The following is an 18425-nucleotide window of genomic DNA, read 5'->3' as shown; positions in this document are numbered from 1 at the left end:
CATTACCCCCTTGTAAGCACTAACAGAGAGCCCCCCTCCCCCGAAAGCAACTACTGTATAGGGTTTTTTTTTTTTCCATTTTAGATCATTTCATTGGAAAATTGGCAATAGCAACAAATATTAGATGAAGGGCTTTGTGTTTACAGATAAAATCTTCTGTGTTGCAGTATACTGTAGTGTTTGCAAAATTGGAAAAGGTTTAATCAAAATAAGGTGATACACATGCATCAAAATATTAGTATTCTGAAGAAAATTTTTTTTTCACAGAACTACAGAATTCCTCACTTTGGGAATTATTTAAATTTGCAGCAGATTTTAAAGATTTGCTTTTTTTAAAATCAAGCTAGCAGTTTTGCATATACAAACATTATAATTGCTAATATACAAGAATCAGTGAAGGTCCCCTCCCCCCCACCCAGAACACCTCCGTCCTCTTCTAGGGTGAAGTCACTCGAGACCTCTATTACGTTAAATGCATTTGCAATATTCTGTTTTGTGTCCTAAGAGGCAGTGCCTTATCAACAATTCTATTTTTCTGTTAGAATTTATACAGTGTTATTATTTACAGCAAAACTATAGATGTTTTAAAAAAGAAACAAATAGTGTTTATACCCTGACAGTTTGGGTCCAAGAAAAATAAGGCGAGCTGTTGTGGATTTAGTAATTTTAGTGTTTCTCTGTGATTTCATCAGTCCATCTCCTTCTGTCTCTTCTGGAGGCAGGAATTTCTTCCTTTTGTAAATGACACCAAATTACTTGAGATAAACTGTTAACAGCATGGCTTCTTGTATATACACTGCATTGCTAATTGCACACGTGCCAATCCTGGGAATGAAAGTGGATTTCCATGCTCTGTAAATTGGCTCATGCTAAATTAAAATGTGGGTGGTTTTCTTTGTCTTTTCTTTTTTCTTTTTGTGGAAAAAAAAATCATGCCATTAATGTGTGGAAGCAGCAGATACACACACCCTTCTCCGTGAATTTTTACTCCCTGTTGATGCGTCTTCCACGAATTTCTCAATACTGGCAGTAAAAACACATGGTCCTGTGGAAAGACAGAGAAGTAGGTAGTGAGTTTAGCTTGCCTTCTTTCTTTTCTTTAAAAAGAGAAATTGCCTAAGCCTTTCTTGCCATTCAGCAGAAAAGCCTCAGAGAATGGAGCCCTCTACCTCCTAAGGTGGGGTTTACCATGGTACTTTGACACAGGCTCTGGCTAGCTGCCTCAGAGGACAAGGCCCTGAGGTGTGCCAGAAAGTTCTTCAGAGGTAACTACCTTCTCATCGTGATCTTTTGACCTCCATGTAACTTGTTTACTCTATTGGTGGTTTTAGCGATTGAGGAAGAAAGACCATTTCCTAGGTCTGTCTCTGAGGCTCAGGTCACTCGCTCACTCACTCAGGTACGCGGGGAAGCTCTGGGGCCTCTGTCTTACCTGTAACATCAGGAGGCTGACAGAGGAGCTCCCTGAGATCTCCACCAACAGCAAAACAACAGGGGCACGAGGTTTTCATGGGCACAAGGTATGGAGTCAGGACAGAGCGGCTCAGTCATGACTGTATGTTTTAAAAGTCTCTCATCCCCCGAAAAGGGAGGGCGGTGTCATGACTTCCTTATTGTGAAATTGCTTTTCCATATGCAAAATAAAAGACTATCTTCAAACATTGGAAGAAATACTTTTTTCCCTTTTCCTGCCCCACGTCACTCATGATGGGTTAAATTAATTTTGAGTTTTTCCCTTTTAAGTTGAGGCTCCACTAAAAACGTCTTGTCTTACTGGATAATACTTGCATAAAGTATCTGTTGTATAGCCAGTCTTAATATGTCAAAAAAAAAAATCAGCATTCTTTGGCAGAGGTTTTCATACTTCTGTGCAGTATGTGTTGTTCCTGATATGAACTTCCCCATAAAGCAATACTATTCCTAAGTACAGTCCTTCCTCCTCGTTTAGTGTGAAAGCTGACAAACTTGAATGCCAGCCTGAGAACAAGACACAGCCCCTACAGAAAGCCTGAGAAAGGCAAGCACAACTTTAGGAACAACCCTGTTCACAGACACGTAAGCAACAGACTGCTTTGCACGTCTGGGAGAACCTATAGATTGTTTCTGTTTAGGCCCAAAAGTGCTCCCAGTGACCTTGATGTTGTTTACTTATCCTGGACAAGTTTCCTTCCCTTTAGATGGATCACCCAGGATACCTTGGCTTATGTAAACATGTTAATTCAGCACTTCCTCAGTGTGCTCTACTGTGGTTCTGGCTTCCATTTCTGTATTAAAAGTGCTACTGACCTGCATGCCCCAGGTCACTAATGCTTGGAGCCAAGAACATCAAAGTATCAATTCCTCCTGGGGCGATTTCAACACCTGCCCCCTCCCAAGACTCTGCAGTGGCTCCAGAGAAGGAAAGTGACTCATTTGGGCAGGCCATGGCCCAGAAGGTGTGCAAATCAGAGCAAGAAGATCAGGATTTTCTCACCTATCTTTTTACATTATTCCTAATCTTCCAGGCACCAGGCTTCTTAGATGGTCCTATAATGTTACCTAGTGCTCTCGGGCTGTTTTCTGAGGGAAAATTCTCAGCAATTTACTCTAATCGAACTCCATCCCTCAGACTCCTGCTTTTTACTGCTTAATTGATATATAATATACATACCATGCAATTCATCTATTGTAAATGTATAGTTTAATAATTTTTAGTAAATTATGTAGATGGGCAAACTCCAGTTGAACTTATTTTGTTTTGCTTTGTCTCTTCCAATAACCAATCTAACTTCCAAGGTTAATCTTGCAATAAGCAAGGTTTTTCTCTTGCCACCCAAATGCAAACAACTGTTATCTTTCTAGAAATAGTGGGTATGTTTCTATAATCTTAAAAAAATGCTGTTCATTACCCCCATTTATATTTAGGTATGATTTGGGTGATGGTTTAAAAAAAAAGTTGGGAGTCAGTTCCCCTCATAAATCTAAGTCTCTCTTGTTCTCAGTCACGCAATCAGAGTGTGTCGGCCCCAAGCATATAGGGCACAGGAAGGTCATTCTTTGGATAAGAGTTTATACCAAGATGTGGGAAAAAGCATTAAGGCCCTGGCTGAGGGCCCGTGTGCCTGTTATAAAATATTAACACTCTGTATACACTGTGAGAAGAGCGACATCTGATGGAAAGGTATGAGAGGGCAGGACCCACCAAGATGACATTTCAGAAAAAGAGTGAGCCATCTTCCCTCACTGGGTGTGGGTAACAGATTCCAGAGAAATGTTTGCATTTAGGAATCTGTCTTTGGGTTTTGCAGGCCTTTCAAACACAAAGGTAGTAGAAACCAGATCAGAAAGGTAATCATTCCTTTCAGTCATTTCACTGTAATTTTTTTTTTCAATTTTAAGAAACACTTTAAAATATAGAAAAACAGCTATTCAACAGATTTTCATGATAGTTTACATTTCACGGATGAATGTGGTCCTTTCCATGTCGCATTTTCAAGTGAGCAGTACGCTTGAGTTATAACCATTTCCTCACAGGTCCACATGCTGATGGTTATTAGCCCCTCATGCCTCGCTTGAAAAAGGCTCTGCATTTCAGCTCCATGAGCCTTCCCAGGCTTCATGCCCACTGCTCTCCCCTGGAAAGCTCTGCTTCCCAGTCTCCGGGGGCTCTCATGCTTGGGTACACACTAGCATTATCTGGGGAGACTTAAAAATTCTGAGTGTCCTGGCTGTCTCCCATACCAGTTGATTTAGGATTTCTTGAGGTGAACCTCAGCATCAAAAAAGTCTTTGAAAAGCTAGATGATTTCAACGTTCAATCAAGTTTGAGAACCAGTATTCTGGAGGAGTGCTTCTCAAAGTTGAAGGTGCATATATATGGCCTAGTAGGCTGGGGTAAACCCAGAGATTCTGCATTTCTAACGAGACACCCAGGCAATGCTGATTCTGATGGTCCACAGACCACACACACCAGCAGGATCTACAGGATCTAGACGACCTGTCATCAGCACATTGGTTTCCAACTTCTTTTTCTTTGCTCACAAATTTGTGTCCACTTATACTTCCCTTCCCTAATCTTCATCTATATCTAACTCCCTCTACCCTTCAGTTTGGTTTAAAATGCCATTTCCTTGAAAGTGTAAGCTGTTCTGCCTAATGAGATCCACCTTTGCAGGTCACTGCTTCCTCATCTTTAAAGACTGCTCTGCTATGGCTTAAGGAAGGCCTTTCCTGACACGCCTTCCCTAAAGCCCACTGAGAACACAGAGCATTCCTTACTCTAATCCATCCTTTCTCTTCCTAACCACCTCTCTTTCCTTCTCTTCTCCTTTGCTTTTCATCGGATCCTGGGTTTTGTACTTTTAGCCCTTGACCAATCTGTCCCGTTTCTTTCCTCCTGGCGGGCTGCGAGTTCTAAAAGGGTAGGCAGCACGGAGGTTTTATTCATGATTGCATATCTAGCCTTTTCATTCTAAGCCAAGTGAAAGGTCACACATTTTTTGAAGGAATGAATGAAATGAGTCAACTCTTCTGACTCAGCTACAGTGTTGCCCTGGCAAGCAGGGGCACGGCTGCCACCCTTGGCTTCTGCGTGACACCAAGATCCTGGGCGTTCGCCCCAGAGGTCTGGAATACAGCTGCCCTGCAGTCTTCTGCAGCTTGCATTTGTGGACCCGCCCTTGCCACAGCCTCGCTGATCAGCCCTCTAAAGGTATATCTAAAGTAAATGTTTTACAGATTATAGCTACTTTAAAAATGAGCATTTTAAAAAAGATAAACGGAATGTTTTTACTTATGTAGAGGGTGAAGAAGTTTACTACAGGTTGCCTTGTGTTGGGTTGGCCAAAAAGTCCATTTAGTTTTTTTCATCAAATAAAAGACACATTTTTCATTTTCACCAATGACTTTATTGATTTGGGTATTTTGAGTGTGCTGGCTGTCTCCTACTATTGGCTTCTAGGGGATAGAGGCCAGGGGTGCTGCTAAACATCTTCCAGTGTATAAGACAGCCCCACAGCAAAGAATTATTTGGCCAAAATGTCAATAGTGCCAAGAAATTTCACAAACCACTTCTGACATGTTCCACCTCTCACAGCACCTTCTCCATATACTGCACAAATTATTTTTTGCATTTCAGTTGTGTTTTTACCTTTCTTGAAATAATAAAGCATTACTATACCAAAAATGTGTTATATTCTTCCATCTTCAGTATTAAAAGAGCTCATAAAAATTCACCAATTTTGATAAGTTTTTTTTAAATGCATGCTGATATGACAGCTGTCACAACACAATCTAACAAAATTGTTTCGAATGAAGTTAAAGACAACAGCCATCGTATGGAAAAAACTAAATGAACTCTTTGGCCAACCCAATACAAACTTTGATTCACAGTTTGTTTTTAGTTCTTTAATAGTCATTGACTACTAATATTTAACTCTTATTAATTATTAACTATTAATAGTAATAAGTAATAGTTATAAGCTAGGTACAGGATAAGTTTAAATGTCTTGGCTCTTAATCATCAGCTATATGACCTTGGTAAGTCATTTAACTTTTCAAAACTTGTTTCTTCATTTATAAAAAAGGATAATAGTACTTACCTTATAGTATTATTTTAGGCATTATATGATGTTATATATATATTATACACCTACATTATATATATATACATATATACATATATATTACCCAGTACCTGTCATACAATAGTCATTTGATAGAATACAAGTATTACTCACAAATAATTTCAGAGAGACAGCTTGGTATAACAGAAAGGGCAATGGGCAGAGTATTAATAATCTTGAGTTCAAGTCCTGGATCTATCAATTATGACTCGTGTAACAGCAAAAATGTCACCTGACCTCTCTGAGCCTTAGTAAACAAAATTGGCCTGATCTACCTCAGGGCTTGTTTGAAGGGCGACACAAGAAGAAAATGGAAAAGCACTTTGTAAACTATAAATCACGATATACTACATACAAACCTGGACAATCATTTTCAGCCATTGGCTTTTCCTTACATTAAAAATAGAATGGCTGTGACTCAATATTAAAGAAAAGCAGGTGCAGGGTTCAGGTAACTCAAAATTCTGCCAGCTCGAGATGGGAAATAAAAATTCGAGGTCACCACCTGAGACTCAGTGGAATTTGGCAGCATCCCACTTGCTTAGTTCTGTTATTTATTTTTTTTTTAAAGAGCAGCCAGCAGGGCTATAAAAATTCTCAATATATTTGCAAACTGATTTTTCCAGAGCACACATTCAGTGCCCTGGAATTCCGGGCAGTATTCTTGGCCTCATTTCCTAGGTTCACTATGGAAGGTAAATACCACCCTGGAGAGTAAAACGAGGCCTGCAGTCAAATCACCATTCTTTCCATCTAACGCACTGAGTCTACTTTACACTGAGGTTATTTTCACGTTCACATGAATTCTCCCTCCTGAGCTTCTCTCTCCTTTTGAGTGGCATAGCACTGTCATATAGTTTTTGGTGTCATTATTCATGGATATTAGGTATATGTTACTCTAGAAAAATGGCTCAGCTAGTGTGGGTAACTCTTCTGGTTCTTTCCCATCCGGTGTCTGAGTCCATGACTAAATGAAATGTTAAACTTCAAGGGGCATACTATAGTGGACTAAACTCTTTTCTACTTTCATTTCTTTTATCACTTAGGTTGCCTAAATAGAGCAATTCAAGACAGCAAACTCATGCTGTGTTTTGTTGATCTGCTACATAATGTCTTCCATCAAGTTTAGCTGTAAGACATGAATAGGTGGGTTTATTCTACATGTTGCTACACTGACGTCATCCTCAATTTTCTCAGCTCTGACCCTTGTCATCCATCGTGTCGTTATCTCCTGACCCAGCCCACCTTTCACCATCCGCACTGCCCCAGCCGGGATCTACAGCAGCCTCTTAACAGGTTTTCTTCTCCCCCATTATTGCCACTTTCAAAGCCTTCTCTGCTCAGCAGCTAGAGGGAGTGATGCAGAGCATAACCTGAACCACATCCTACCCTTGCCTAAAATCTTCAATGGTCTCCCATCATTTTGGTCTTTGTAAAGACCAGAATCTTCACAAAGAGGCCCACAAGGCCTAAGTACTGGGTTCTTTCCTACCTCTCCAAACACAATGGCAAAACTCTCCTGTAGCTACACTGACCTGTTCTTACAGTTTCTCCTTTCCGGTCTCTTCCTCCTCCTTGCCTTTGCGAATGCTATTGCTTGTGCCTAGAAGGTGACCCCAAATGCTATCAAATTTCCCATCCCTCTCCTAGCTTAGTCCTATTCATTCTTTAAAACTCAAACATTGCCCTGACTGGTATGGCTCAATGGAATGAGTGCTGGCCTGTGAACTGAAACATCCCTGGTTCGATTACCAGTGAGGGCACATTCCCGGGTTGCGGGCTGGGTCCCCAGCTGGGGGCATCTGAGAGGTAACCTGTTGATATATCTAGTGCACATCGATGTTTCTCTCCCTCTTCTTTCTCCCTCTTTTCCTCCCTCTAAAAATAAATACATAGTCTTTAAAAAAAACACCCTCAAACAGAACCCTCTGGTTCTGGAGGCAGACTTGTATGGTTTGTGTATTCTATTTTTGCCATTTTTAATTTATGTGACATTGGGCAATTTTGGGCCTGTTTCCTCACCTGTTAAATGGGGACGATAAGGGCACCTATCCAAGACAGCTGGTTGTGAGAATTAAATGAGGAGCACAAGTGAAACACTTGGAAGAGTATGTATAGTAAATATTATTTCCAGTGCACTCTACAGTTCTTAGTTTTCTCAATGCCATTAACTACTGATGTGATTAGTTAGTTATGATTGGTTACTATAGTATTGTCTAGCAATGTTTTCTCAGTGCCTCCATAGAAGAAGTGAATAAATAAACAGTGGTAAGGTTTTTTGGGGAGGAGGGATTACAAATTTACTTGGGCCTTAGTTACAGTTACCTTTCATAAAACATAGGCTAGATAATTTCTCGGTTCCTTACCTTAGCACTTCAAATGCCAGGATTCTGGGAACTGGGGAGCAGATGTATGGACGTGGAAACTGAATCTGTTTGTTCTCTTTGACCAGTGGGGTTAAAAGAACTGTTGGTGAATAGCCCTAAGGAAATCATCTGGATTTACCTTATAGACTTATGGGGAATTTTTCAAAGCTCTATCTGCCTTTTCACCTTAAATTGCCTTTCTAATGGTAGCTATATAGAAATAAATAGGACAAAGTTAAATTTAAAAAACAATGTTAAAGGAAAATACTCTTCTCTACGAAGAAAAGTTCAGACAACTTAAAACATTTTAACTTAAAAAAAAATAGTACCATTAACTTCCTATTTGCTTTGGTTTATATAAAATATATCAAACAGTGTATAGGGATTTCATTCACTTAATTTAAACTTGGCAACCACTATATTTCAACCAAGATTACATTCTCAGATGCTGATCTGCTAAAATGGTGAAAGGCTGGATCAATATAATTCTGAGTATATTTGTAAGAATTAATCCTTGCCAAATCATCTTCCTGTTAGATTGCATAATGCTACTGCATTTCATACTGAGCCTTTGCTCTTAGAGGAGACTCAAAAATCACTATTTACATTCGCTTCTGAAAACATTATTTATATTTAAATTCCTGTCTAAAATAAAAATTTAAATTTGTGAGAAAGTTCATGGCTGTGAACTGGAGTCAAGTTTTGGTTTGTATATATACACAGAAGCATAAAAGTAACTCCAACAACTTCATATTGGATATTCAAAGCTGGGACACAGAGCAATAAAGGGAAGGGGGAAGATCTAAATTACAAAATTTATTGAAATCACTTATTTAGCTTCATAAATGAGTTAAGTCTACTCTTGTTGAGATGAGCACGCCTATCGCCTTGACTGACCGTTTACTGTTATGAGTGGCTCTTCTTTTCCACGTGCCGGATTTCTTTCTTTGTCTTCACCTTATAACCTTCTCCCTGCTTTAAAAGGAATGCACACATTCAGATTTCATGGCAAAGGAGTTTTAGTTATAAAGCAGTTCCCATCCTGGTTCCTTCAGGCTAGATTAGGATAAGTGAAACACAGTTTAAAGCACTTTGTCACTTCATGTCCAAAAATACAATCTATTTGCTTTAACCACACGGCTTACAATCATCAAAGCAAGCTAGAGAGCACCACCAGAATAAATACGACATACCTGTTCTTTACAATAATTGAGTAGGTTAGTGAGGAATTGAAAAACTGAGCAGCATGTCCATTTCCAGTAGTAAGCTAGAAGAAATCATTGCTAAAGCTCACCGGGCATTCAAAACAAACCCCAGATATAAACAGTATTAGTTAATTATAAATTATGACTTTTTAAGCCAGCAGAATTTTAAGTAGTCTGTTATAATGAGACTGAAAGTTCTCAGGGAAGCAATGATCACAACCAACGCCATGGAAATGCTGTTGATCTAAGGAACTTCTTTTTTAAAAAAAAAATTTGTGGAATTAGCAACCCTTCTTCCTATTCCAGACCAAGCAGGCATCCATTTTCCATAAAACAAGACCTCTCTTCACCAAGCACCAGGCACGTACTTCTCTGAGAGCAAAGTTTTTGTACAAATACTCAGCTTTTATCCCATTTATAATGGAAAACACAGTAGCCTTTCCAATTTTCTCATTTAGTCCTTCTGAGAAATTTTTAGTTCACTTGTTTTGTATATGAAGACACGCCACTGCAGTTTCTATTTTTAAAATGAAAATGGTAAATATTTGAATAAAGGAAAGAGAAAATAAGTAGAGATGTTTTCTCTGGGAGATGGAGCTCCATTTGCTCAGTCCTGAGTTTAGTTCTTTAACTGGCGCACTAGAGACGGGGCTGGGCTGTTAGAGAGTCAGGGGGGGGATCGCCCTGTGGTTAGGATGGAGAAATTAGAATTCCCTGTCGAATGTACTGCAGAAGGAAAATATAGATTTGACACATGGATTGTGACCTGAGCTTTTTGCCACTCTAACGTTTAAAGCCTGTGCATTTGCTGGGAACGAAAGCTCTCCCAGCGCCCCCTGGCAGAGCCCAGATGGGCACTGCCAAGGGGTCTGGTGGTGGTAGAGGGTTTTTGTTTTCTTAGGGAAGCTTGCGCCCGCCTGTTCTAACCTCCATAAATGAATGTATCTGTGAAATCTCTGAAGACAGTAAGAGCATATAATGTTAAAGAATGTTAGGAAGAAAAGTCTTTTTCTTTGCCCCTAATCAAATGCACAAGATATCAAAAGCAGCCAATGCTTCAAGCTGCCACACCGCAGAGGCCAGCCTCTTAGCAGCGTATTCTAGAGTCCACAAAGCTTTCATCCTCTGCTTCCTCTTTGGCAGTCCCTCTCCATTACCACGTCATTATGTTTTCTCTCTTGTGGGACAGCAATTCGTCTTATTACTTTCCGAGTGATCTGTAGGAAGCAATAGTGAAAAGAAGAGATTTTCCTGTTTTCTGTTTCAAGAGGTCACACTACAGCAAACAAACAGAATATCTAAATTCCAAGAGAAGCATGAAATCCTAAAGGTGATTACTTTTCTGGTGATGAGGGTGCCTTCTTCATCAGTGAATTGTTCTTCTGTGACAGATTCACCAGGAATGTTTTTTGCTTCCTCTCCCTAAAGGATGTGGCACAGAGATTAGCAACACACAAGGAGAGACCTCCACAGCACTCCGTACACCACACACATGCTCTGTCAAGTGTTAGAAAAAGAAGGTATAAATTCCCCTCGCTAGGCCAATGCCAGGGGAAAATGCTGATTCCACTGATGGTTATTTAGCAGTCAACCACATTCAAAGCACCAAACCTCAGGTATGTCCAAGGATGTTGGTTAGCAACAAACTCCAAGAAGACTTAAAGAATACAGTAACTGTTCCATTTACAGTTATACATTACAAAGAAAAAGGTTTCATTGGTTGAAAAAAAATTATAATGAATTATTAGGATTCTAATAAGATCATCTTACTTTCAGTATAATCCATTTTTATGGATTGCATTATGTCTAATTTGAATTAAGATAGTACCCTAGTTGGGGAATTGTATTTATCACCCTTTGTTAGTTTAACTTAAAATTTCACTTACTAAGGGTGATACATATATTTTTTGAAGCACTGTGAGAAAGTTCAAGAAGAATCTTGCTTTTCTTAAGACTGAGCCTTTTATAGGTCTTAAAGAAAATTCAAATAGCTGTCTGGTGAAGTACTCAGTTTCAGAGCACTGTTTTCCACTGAAGCGGTTCTCTATGATGATTGATGATGTCCATCTCTATTGCCACAGACCCCACTCCCCCAACCAAGAAAAAAAAGGAAAAAAAAAAAAGAAAAGAAAAAAAAGGGAAGAGAATATGAAAGGAATTTAAGATGGTATCCCTCAGTTAATAACTGTTATCTGGTTCAGAAAAGGAAAAACTGTCAAAAGACCTTCCTTTAGTGATTTTTAAAATTTTCAGTCTCCAAGGCGGGCTTTTATTTTCCTGCACAGAGGAAGCTTGGTAGATTTAGATGGCTCTTTAATATCTCTCTACAAGCACTACGACTGTATAATAATAAGAACCACCCAGCAAAAATAGAGCTGTATTTTGTAATACATTACCTTCGGCACTGATACTCAACTTTAGGTTAGTGCCACCGACAGTTTTGGAAAACAAGGACAAACATCTTAAGCGCAGACCTAATCTAGAGACATATTTACCTATTAGTCAGACCTTCTGTTGAAAAGGTGAGCTGGATAATGCTACACTACCGAGTACAGAAACTATTGTACACCAGTGGGTTTTTTTTTTTTTTTTTCTTTTAGGAAAAGTGGCAGCTCATGAAGAAGACTGCTGAACTTCCGGGATAGCCGGGGTTCTAGCTCTTTCAGTGTTACTGTCAAGGGAAAGGGAGCTCTGAAAATTCTGTCACTGCCAATGAATGGTGAGAAAAATCTATGATCGCCTTATTTCACAACAGGTAGCAAGGCAGTTCTTGTTTAAAATGACAGTGTAAAAAGACTAAAACACCATCTTCTTTTGCTAGCAAAATCCTGTTTTCATTCTTCTTTGTTGTTATACAGTGACTTTGTATTCTTATGGATTGTAGGCTAACAAGTGTTGACAGTGTGTGGGACATATGACTCACTTTACCTCACTGGTGTATAGAGGTGGGAGGGGAAAAAAAAGACATTTCTTGTTGCTCATGTTTAGTTCCCCTTGAATCTTGCTTATGATTAGTTTCAATTAGCACAGTGAACAGAGGGAAGGAAACTGGAAAAATGTAGAGATCTTATGACTAAATGCACTAAAATCTGCAGTAAGTTTTTATGGGAATATTATTTATATTAATATGGTTGGTTTCATATATTTGGAAAAAAAATTTTATTTTAAAAGTAAAGGCAGGAAGGTAATAGAAAAACCAAACAAAGATCATGAAAGATTTCACTATAGTTTAAGTATGAATAAATGAAGTCTTTTTGGAAATGTCCAGACCTTAAGACTATTAGAGGATCCAAGGAAAATGCAGTAATATAGAATCCTATTGGATATATCATGAATGGATCCTTCTGCAGTGAAATATGCCAATTAATTTTTAAATTGCTTGTTCAGTCCCTGAAAGAAGTGTGAAGCAGATGCATGTATTCACTATATGCTTATAAATGTAAGTATTTTGATTTATATTAATAGCCTTAGAAAAAAACAAAGTCCTACTTATAAGTAACAAGCCATATATGTTGTTGAGAGCTATTCTGGTATGTAGGCACTTTCGTTGTTTCCTACTGAAAATTCATTCTGTTTATGTATAATTAAAAGTATAGGTATATCTCTTCATCTTAAATGGCCATTAAATATAGTTAATTAGTGCTTTAATGAGGCCAAAATAAGTTATCTGATTACGTAAAAACTCACTAAAGTGGATTAGATAGAAATTGATTAGATAGGAACGACAGTAAGGGGTCACAAAGTACAATAAAAAAATCATCCATTTTAAATTTTGTCAAATATATTAAAGACTAAGCATTATCAAGGAGACGTCTTTGGGCCTTTCCTTAATGAGAGGAAACCACCTCTAATTAGGTTCTACAGCTCTTGAAAGCATTTTGTACTTTTAAGGAAACAAAATCCCCGCCTTCCCCACCCCTGTCTTGTCAATGGCATTAATTCGGCAATACCAACCCTCGTGCCCCGACACGTGTTCTTTTCTTTCCTATTTCAAAGGAAAATTCCAGCACATGTGGTATTGCAGTATCATCCCTAGTGGCCACCGGAAAGAAGGCTAACTGTGAGCATTGCATTTTATAATTTTTATTCCTCCCTCCTTAACTTTTCGAATAAAAGAATAACTAAATATACTAAGTGTACCAATTTGCTTTGATGTACAAAACATTAATACTTTAACTTTCAAAAAAATGAAGTGGCTATCATATATATGGCACACACATAACTTAGCAAATCACTATGCAATATATATAGTATAATCTATTTTTATATTCTGAGATACCCAATTGCTAAGGATATTGTACATGTACATGTTGACATATGTGTATAAAAACAACTGAAGCTCAGGAACAGTGGTTACTGCAGGGCAACAGAATGGTTAGATCAAATTTTATATTACTTTTGAATTACTTGGTTTTGGGAAAACATACATATAAACTCTTATTCTGAAAATCAGTAAAAAAATGTCAAAAGTAGACATAAAAATATAACTGAAATATATAGTGAAAATTCAGTTATTTGAATCTTACCAAACTTCCTAATAGTTTGGCTGTGAGTTGGTTTAAAATTTGCCTTTCTAATCACTGACTTTGCTAAGCAAATAATGTAAAACAAGCTCATAGTACTGGTTAATTTAAATGGCTTTCAAACATTTGAAACCACTGTGATATTATCAAATGTAAAATTTGATAATATGAAACAAATGAATATGCTCATAAAATTTAAAAGATCTCCCAAATAAATGGGAGTTTGTTGATTTGACTCATTCCTTAGCAACTTAAAATTATTAAATGTAAAATAAATAAATGCACATATGAAATTAAAGGGAAAAATTATAAAATTATACTTTCAACCCACTTATTATTCAAATTGAATGGCCGAGAAGACGGACTTGCCTAGACTTGCAGTAATGGAATCCTGAGCGCACCATTGGCACCTCCCAGGCAAAGCAGGCCTGGGAGGGTGGAACCCGGGATAGTTCTCAGCTTTGAGATTTTAAGTGGCCAACAGTATAAATATGGTGGTGTAGTCCAGGGTTGGATAGCCTCCATGAAGTCTAACATGCCACCTCCATCAAGTAGTTTTCAGGGGAGATAGCCTAATTTATTCTAGGAAAAGTTATTATTTTTATTTGTTCTGGAAGAGAAAGAATATAATACTGTGGGCAAAGCAGGTAGAAGACACTTCACCAAAGGGCTAGGGATTAGGCTCTGGTCCCAGAACGGCTATTGCCCTGCTGCAATTCTGTATAAATTGTCTCATCTCTGATCCTTGGTTTTGTCATCCAGCACAATATCGATGATCCCTTCAAGGCATGACATTCTCATTTTATGTTTTTAATAGAGATGGTTCCCATGTCACATTTAACATATACTACTGTAGTCTCAAGCTCTTTTATATTAGAAAAATACTGACATAGGAGTAAGGAGAAAAGCAATAGAAGTGTGACTGACCCTTTTCAACTGCCCAGAAAATCTGAACAGGAGAATATTAACCTGAATTGAGTCTTACGTATGTAACTTATAAAGATTTTTTTGTTATACTTATAGCTTCGAATTATAATTATGGCTATTCTTTTAGCTTTTGATTTCTCTGTCACATACAAAAGACATTTCTCAAAGCTTATTTGAGTGATTCTATTGTTTATACAATACTTTACCCTGTTATAAAACCCATTCTCTGATGCTTCTGCCAACCTCCCCTAAAATTCCACTGACTTCAGGAAGTGGAGATTTGGGAAGAACACTGACCCCTCTCTTTATGACGCCTACACTATTAGAGTGTATTTAGGTCTTTTAAACTTAAGTTCTCAATGAAAGTGTTAATATATTATATATCATTAATTATATATTAAGATCAATTACATAATAACTAACAAAAGCTAACTTGATAGTGCATGTCTAGAATGCTAGAAGAACACAAGAAATAACTCTCGCTGACTTGGGGGTAGAGGTTGATGGTTTTAATGTTTTGTTTTTATCTTTTTCAGAGTACTATTTCTTTACCCTCTGCCCTTCCATTTCTTTGCAAGGTTATGTTAACTTTTTTTTCTGTCCTATACAGGGGTGGGTAAAAGTAGGTTTACTGTTGTGAGACTTTGAAACAGAGTTTATTCTTTTTTTTTTAATCCTCACCCGAGGATGTGTTTATTAATTTTTTTTTTGAGAGAGAGACAGAAACATCGATTGGTTGCCTCCTGTAGGTACCCCCAATGGGGATCAAACCTACAACTCTTTGGTGTAGGGGATAATGCTCCAACCAACTAAGCCACCTGGCCAGGGCTATTCTTGTATTATTATTTATTCATTATTATATTATTTATTTGTATTATGACTGTAAACCTACTTTTGCCTACACCTGTATAAAGGAGAGCCAACTTTTATAATGGGCAGCTATTATAAAGACATAAGATGGATTTGGATGCAACATGAGTATGTCATATGTTAAATATAAGAAGCAAGTTACCATATGTCTGGTGTGTTTTTTCTAGCCATTTCACTTTAAAATACCATTTTTTGGAGAGATTCATTATGGGACTAGCAAAGCCTGAGCAAACAAAGAGTATGGCTTTAACTTCTCTAATTCTAGGAACATGTGGGAAGTGATTATGAGGATTTTATGGATAGCAGGTTGAATACTTGCAAATATGCTGGACACCAATAAGTAATCTGTCTTGCCTATATGAAGTTTTCAGATAAGTGATTCATGCTTTTTTTGATAGCTCCCTGTTGAGCTCAAGGTTTATTGGGGGATAATTTAAGATTTAGACAAGAACTTATTTTCTTCCTTAATGTTTCCAGAGCCTTTGAAAAACTGCACTAGAGCAGATTTTCTCCTCTTCTCTAATCTCTTCTACATGAGAAGTACAAGCAGCAGGACTAAGAAGTTTAGGTATTAAGATACCTGAGCCAACCTCTCTGCTTGCTGTTGTGTCTCCTAACATTTTAGAAATGGATGATGTTTGATAAATGGGTTTCAATATATATTTCCCTTCCTTTCTTTCTAGAGCAGTCAACCAAAGAGCCTCAAGTTATTTGGACCACATTCAGAGGCCTGTGCATTGAAGATGGCTTCCTAGTTCTCTGCAGTCAATTATTTTAAAGTCAAGAAAGATCTCTTTAAAGACAGTAATAAAGACAAGCAGCAGACTGTGAGACACAGTCTATGGACCTTACCGTGCCTAAGGTCAGTGCTCTAAGAGGCTTTGGGAGGGAAATCAAGATTTTTTCATAGTGTTCAACTGTGCTGTAATAGGTGAAATTATATTTTTCACTTAAGTAAAAGCTGCTTCTTGTACTTATCAGGTTGCATTTTTGTCAAGGTAAAAACCTATTTCATTTATTGGGGTGACATTAATTAATAAAATTATATAGTATACAATTCTACGATACATCATCTGTATGTTGCATTGTGTGCCCACCATCCAGTGCAATTAACCAATGTTGCCTCAATAAATTTAATTTAAAAAAAACTATTTTAGAAGTTTTTGCTTGATTTGCATCATGTCACAAATATCCGGGCTGCAATGCCAAAATTCTCACGCATGATTTTTTTCTTCTTTACCTTACCACAATTGAACATTTCATTTGATATGGACTATTCTCTCACCAAGACAGAATCTTTCTTTAGACATATGACATTTCTCCAGGGAAAGCAGGATGCGATTCACAAGAATTCCCAGATAAAATTACAATTGCCGCATGTCAAACACAGGCCTAGACAGACACTGACTACCAAGCAACATGACTTTTTCCTTTTTGTTGTTATGTTTATAAGCTATTTGTACAAGCAAACATGTAGAGAGCCATTTAGTTATCAAGCATGCTGAATTTTTTAAACCACAAGAAAGGACTTGCTAATAATACAGCAATGCCCCGTAATGATCCGGCTACAGGATACCTTTATAATCAAACGCCGGCGAATAACTCGGGTAGTGACTCTCCGTTCCTCCTCTGTGCTTGAATCACTGTCACTGTCTTTAAAGTCCTGATAAATGTATTTTTAGCATAATTTTACCATCACATTTAAGATAAAAGACATTCTGAGAAGGGAAATCAAAAATGAATTACTTTTATCTGCTGTATCCCCCCCACCCCACCCACTACCACCAAGGAAAATGATGATGTGTATTTGTGAAAAATATTAATTTTGAGCAGGATTCTAAGTGAATTGCACTCTGTACTTGTATGCATGTATGTTTATATATAATTAATACATTTATTTAATTACCTTGATTTTTACCTGCATATATATGATACAGACCAAGGTAATTAAATGATAAAATACTAAAAATAACAATTATAGAGTCATCTTGGCATCAGAAAGTACACGTTCCTATTTATTAGTTTGAAGAAACATCAATATTCATTTTTAAACTAGTTTTCAATCTATATACATTTGACTTCAATGTATAATCTTATAGTTCAGGCCATGTTTCACTTGGTTTACAGAAAAAGGCATAGCGTTTGATTTTTATGAAATTTTGGTCAGATTTGACAAATTTATCAAAAGCTATTTTGAATGTTATAAAAAGCAAAGAATTTATGTCAACATAATTGGTACCTAACACATAACTGATACTCAGTAAGAGTTTATTCAAATGAGTGAATAATGTAAAACATGTTAGAGCTTGAGGTCTTAAAGAACTAATATGATATTAGAATATAAAAAAATTGGCAGACAAGAATATGATACAGACAGAATATGGTAATTACACAAATGTTAAATTTAAAGCAATAAGGACAGGAATATGCAAAAACTACCAAGTGGCAAACAGTTCATAATTCAAAGGGAAAAATATCTTTGGCTTCTAACTAAATGTCATGGTAAAGAATATTTACTAATTGGCTTTATTGTTAAATTTTAATGACAGAGTTCTGAAAAAAATTCTGATATTTTCAAACCTGATAGGCCCAGAGTTAGAAGCTGTAGTTACTATCCATTAAAAAAATCAATGGCAGTAATGATAACAGAAATAACAGGTAAAATTGTTATGGGAGCATAAGTGCCAGCTAAAATGGTTTATGAAATGTTAGTCGAATAATAAAGTAGGCCATTTTCACCAAAGGTAAATGTAACATATATGTAAAAATATGAACCTTGACTTTGCAGGAAATTTTATCTGAACAAAATGTCCTACTAATATGGTGTCAAATGGAAATGGTTTTTGAATTTCTAACTCCCTGCAAAGATACTGGTTGCTAGGTTGCTAGGTTTCCTATTACTTTTAAAGCCTTTTAAAAAAGGACCATAAA

General features: G+C 37.3%; 1 protein-coding gene across 14 annotated transcripts in view; it reads right to left on the bottom strand.

Moving 5' to 3' along the window:
- Positions 1-413: 413 nt before the first annotated feature.
- The window catches only part of ANK3 (ankyrin 3), a 318471-nt gene continuing 300459 nt past the window's right edge, over positions 414-18425 (bottom strand). For 12 of the 14 annotated variants that reach the window (XM_054572742.1, XM_054572745.1, XM_054572743.1 and 9 more), the window contains 2 exons: positions 8867-8944; positions 414-1045 (listed from right to left, as the gene is read on the bottom strand). In XM_054572742.1, the coding sequence (XP_054428717.1) occupies positions 8876-8944 (69 nt within the window). In that variant the 3' untranslated portion in view covers positions 414-1045; positions 8867-8875. Of the gene's footprint in view, positions 1046-8866; positions 8945-10331; positions 10392-10512; positions 10597-17070; positions 17158-18425 lie in introns of all 14 variants that reach the window. The other 2 variants (XM_054572740.1, XM_054572751.1) reach the window with 1 other exon arrangement.

This window comes from Pteronotus mesoamericanus, unplaced genomic scaffold, assembly GCF_021234165.1.
Source record: "Pteronotus mesoamericanus isolate MK-2021 breed Mesoamerican mustached bat unplaced genomic scaffold, CSHL_Meso_final contig_24, whole genome shotgun sequence".
Taxonomy (NCBI): domain Eukaryota; kingdom Metazoa; phylum Chordata; class Mammalia; order Chiroptera; family Mormoopidae; genus Pteronotus; species Pteronotus mesoamericanus.
The sequence above is the reverse complement of the archived record's forward strand: the minus strand, read 5'-3'. Positions and strand labels throughout refer to the sequence as shown.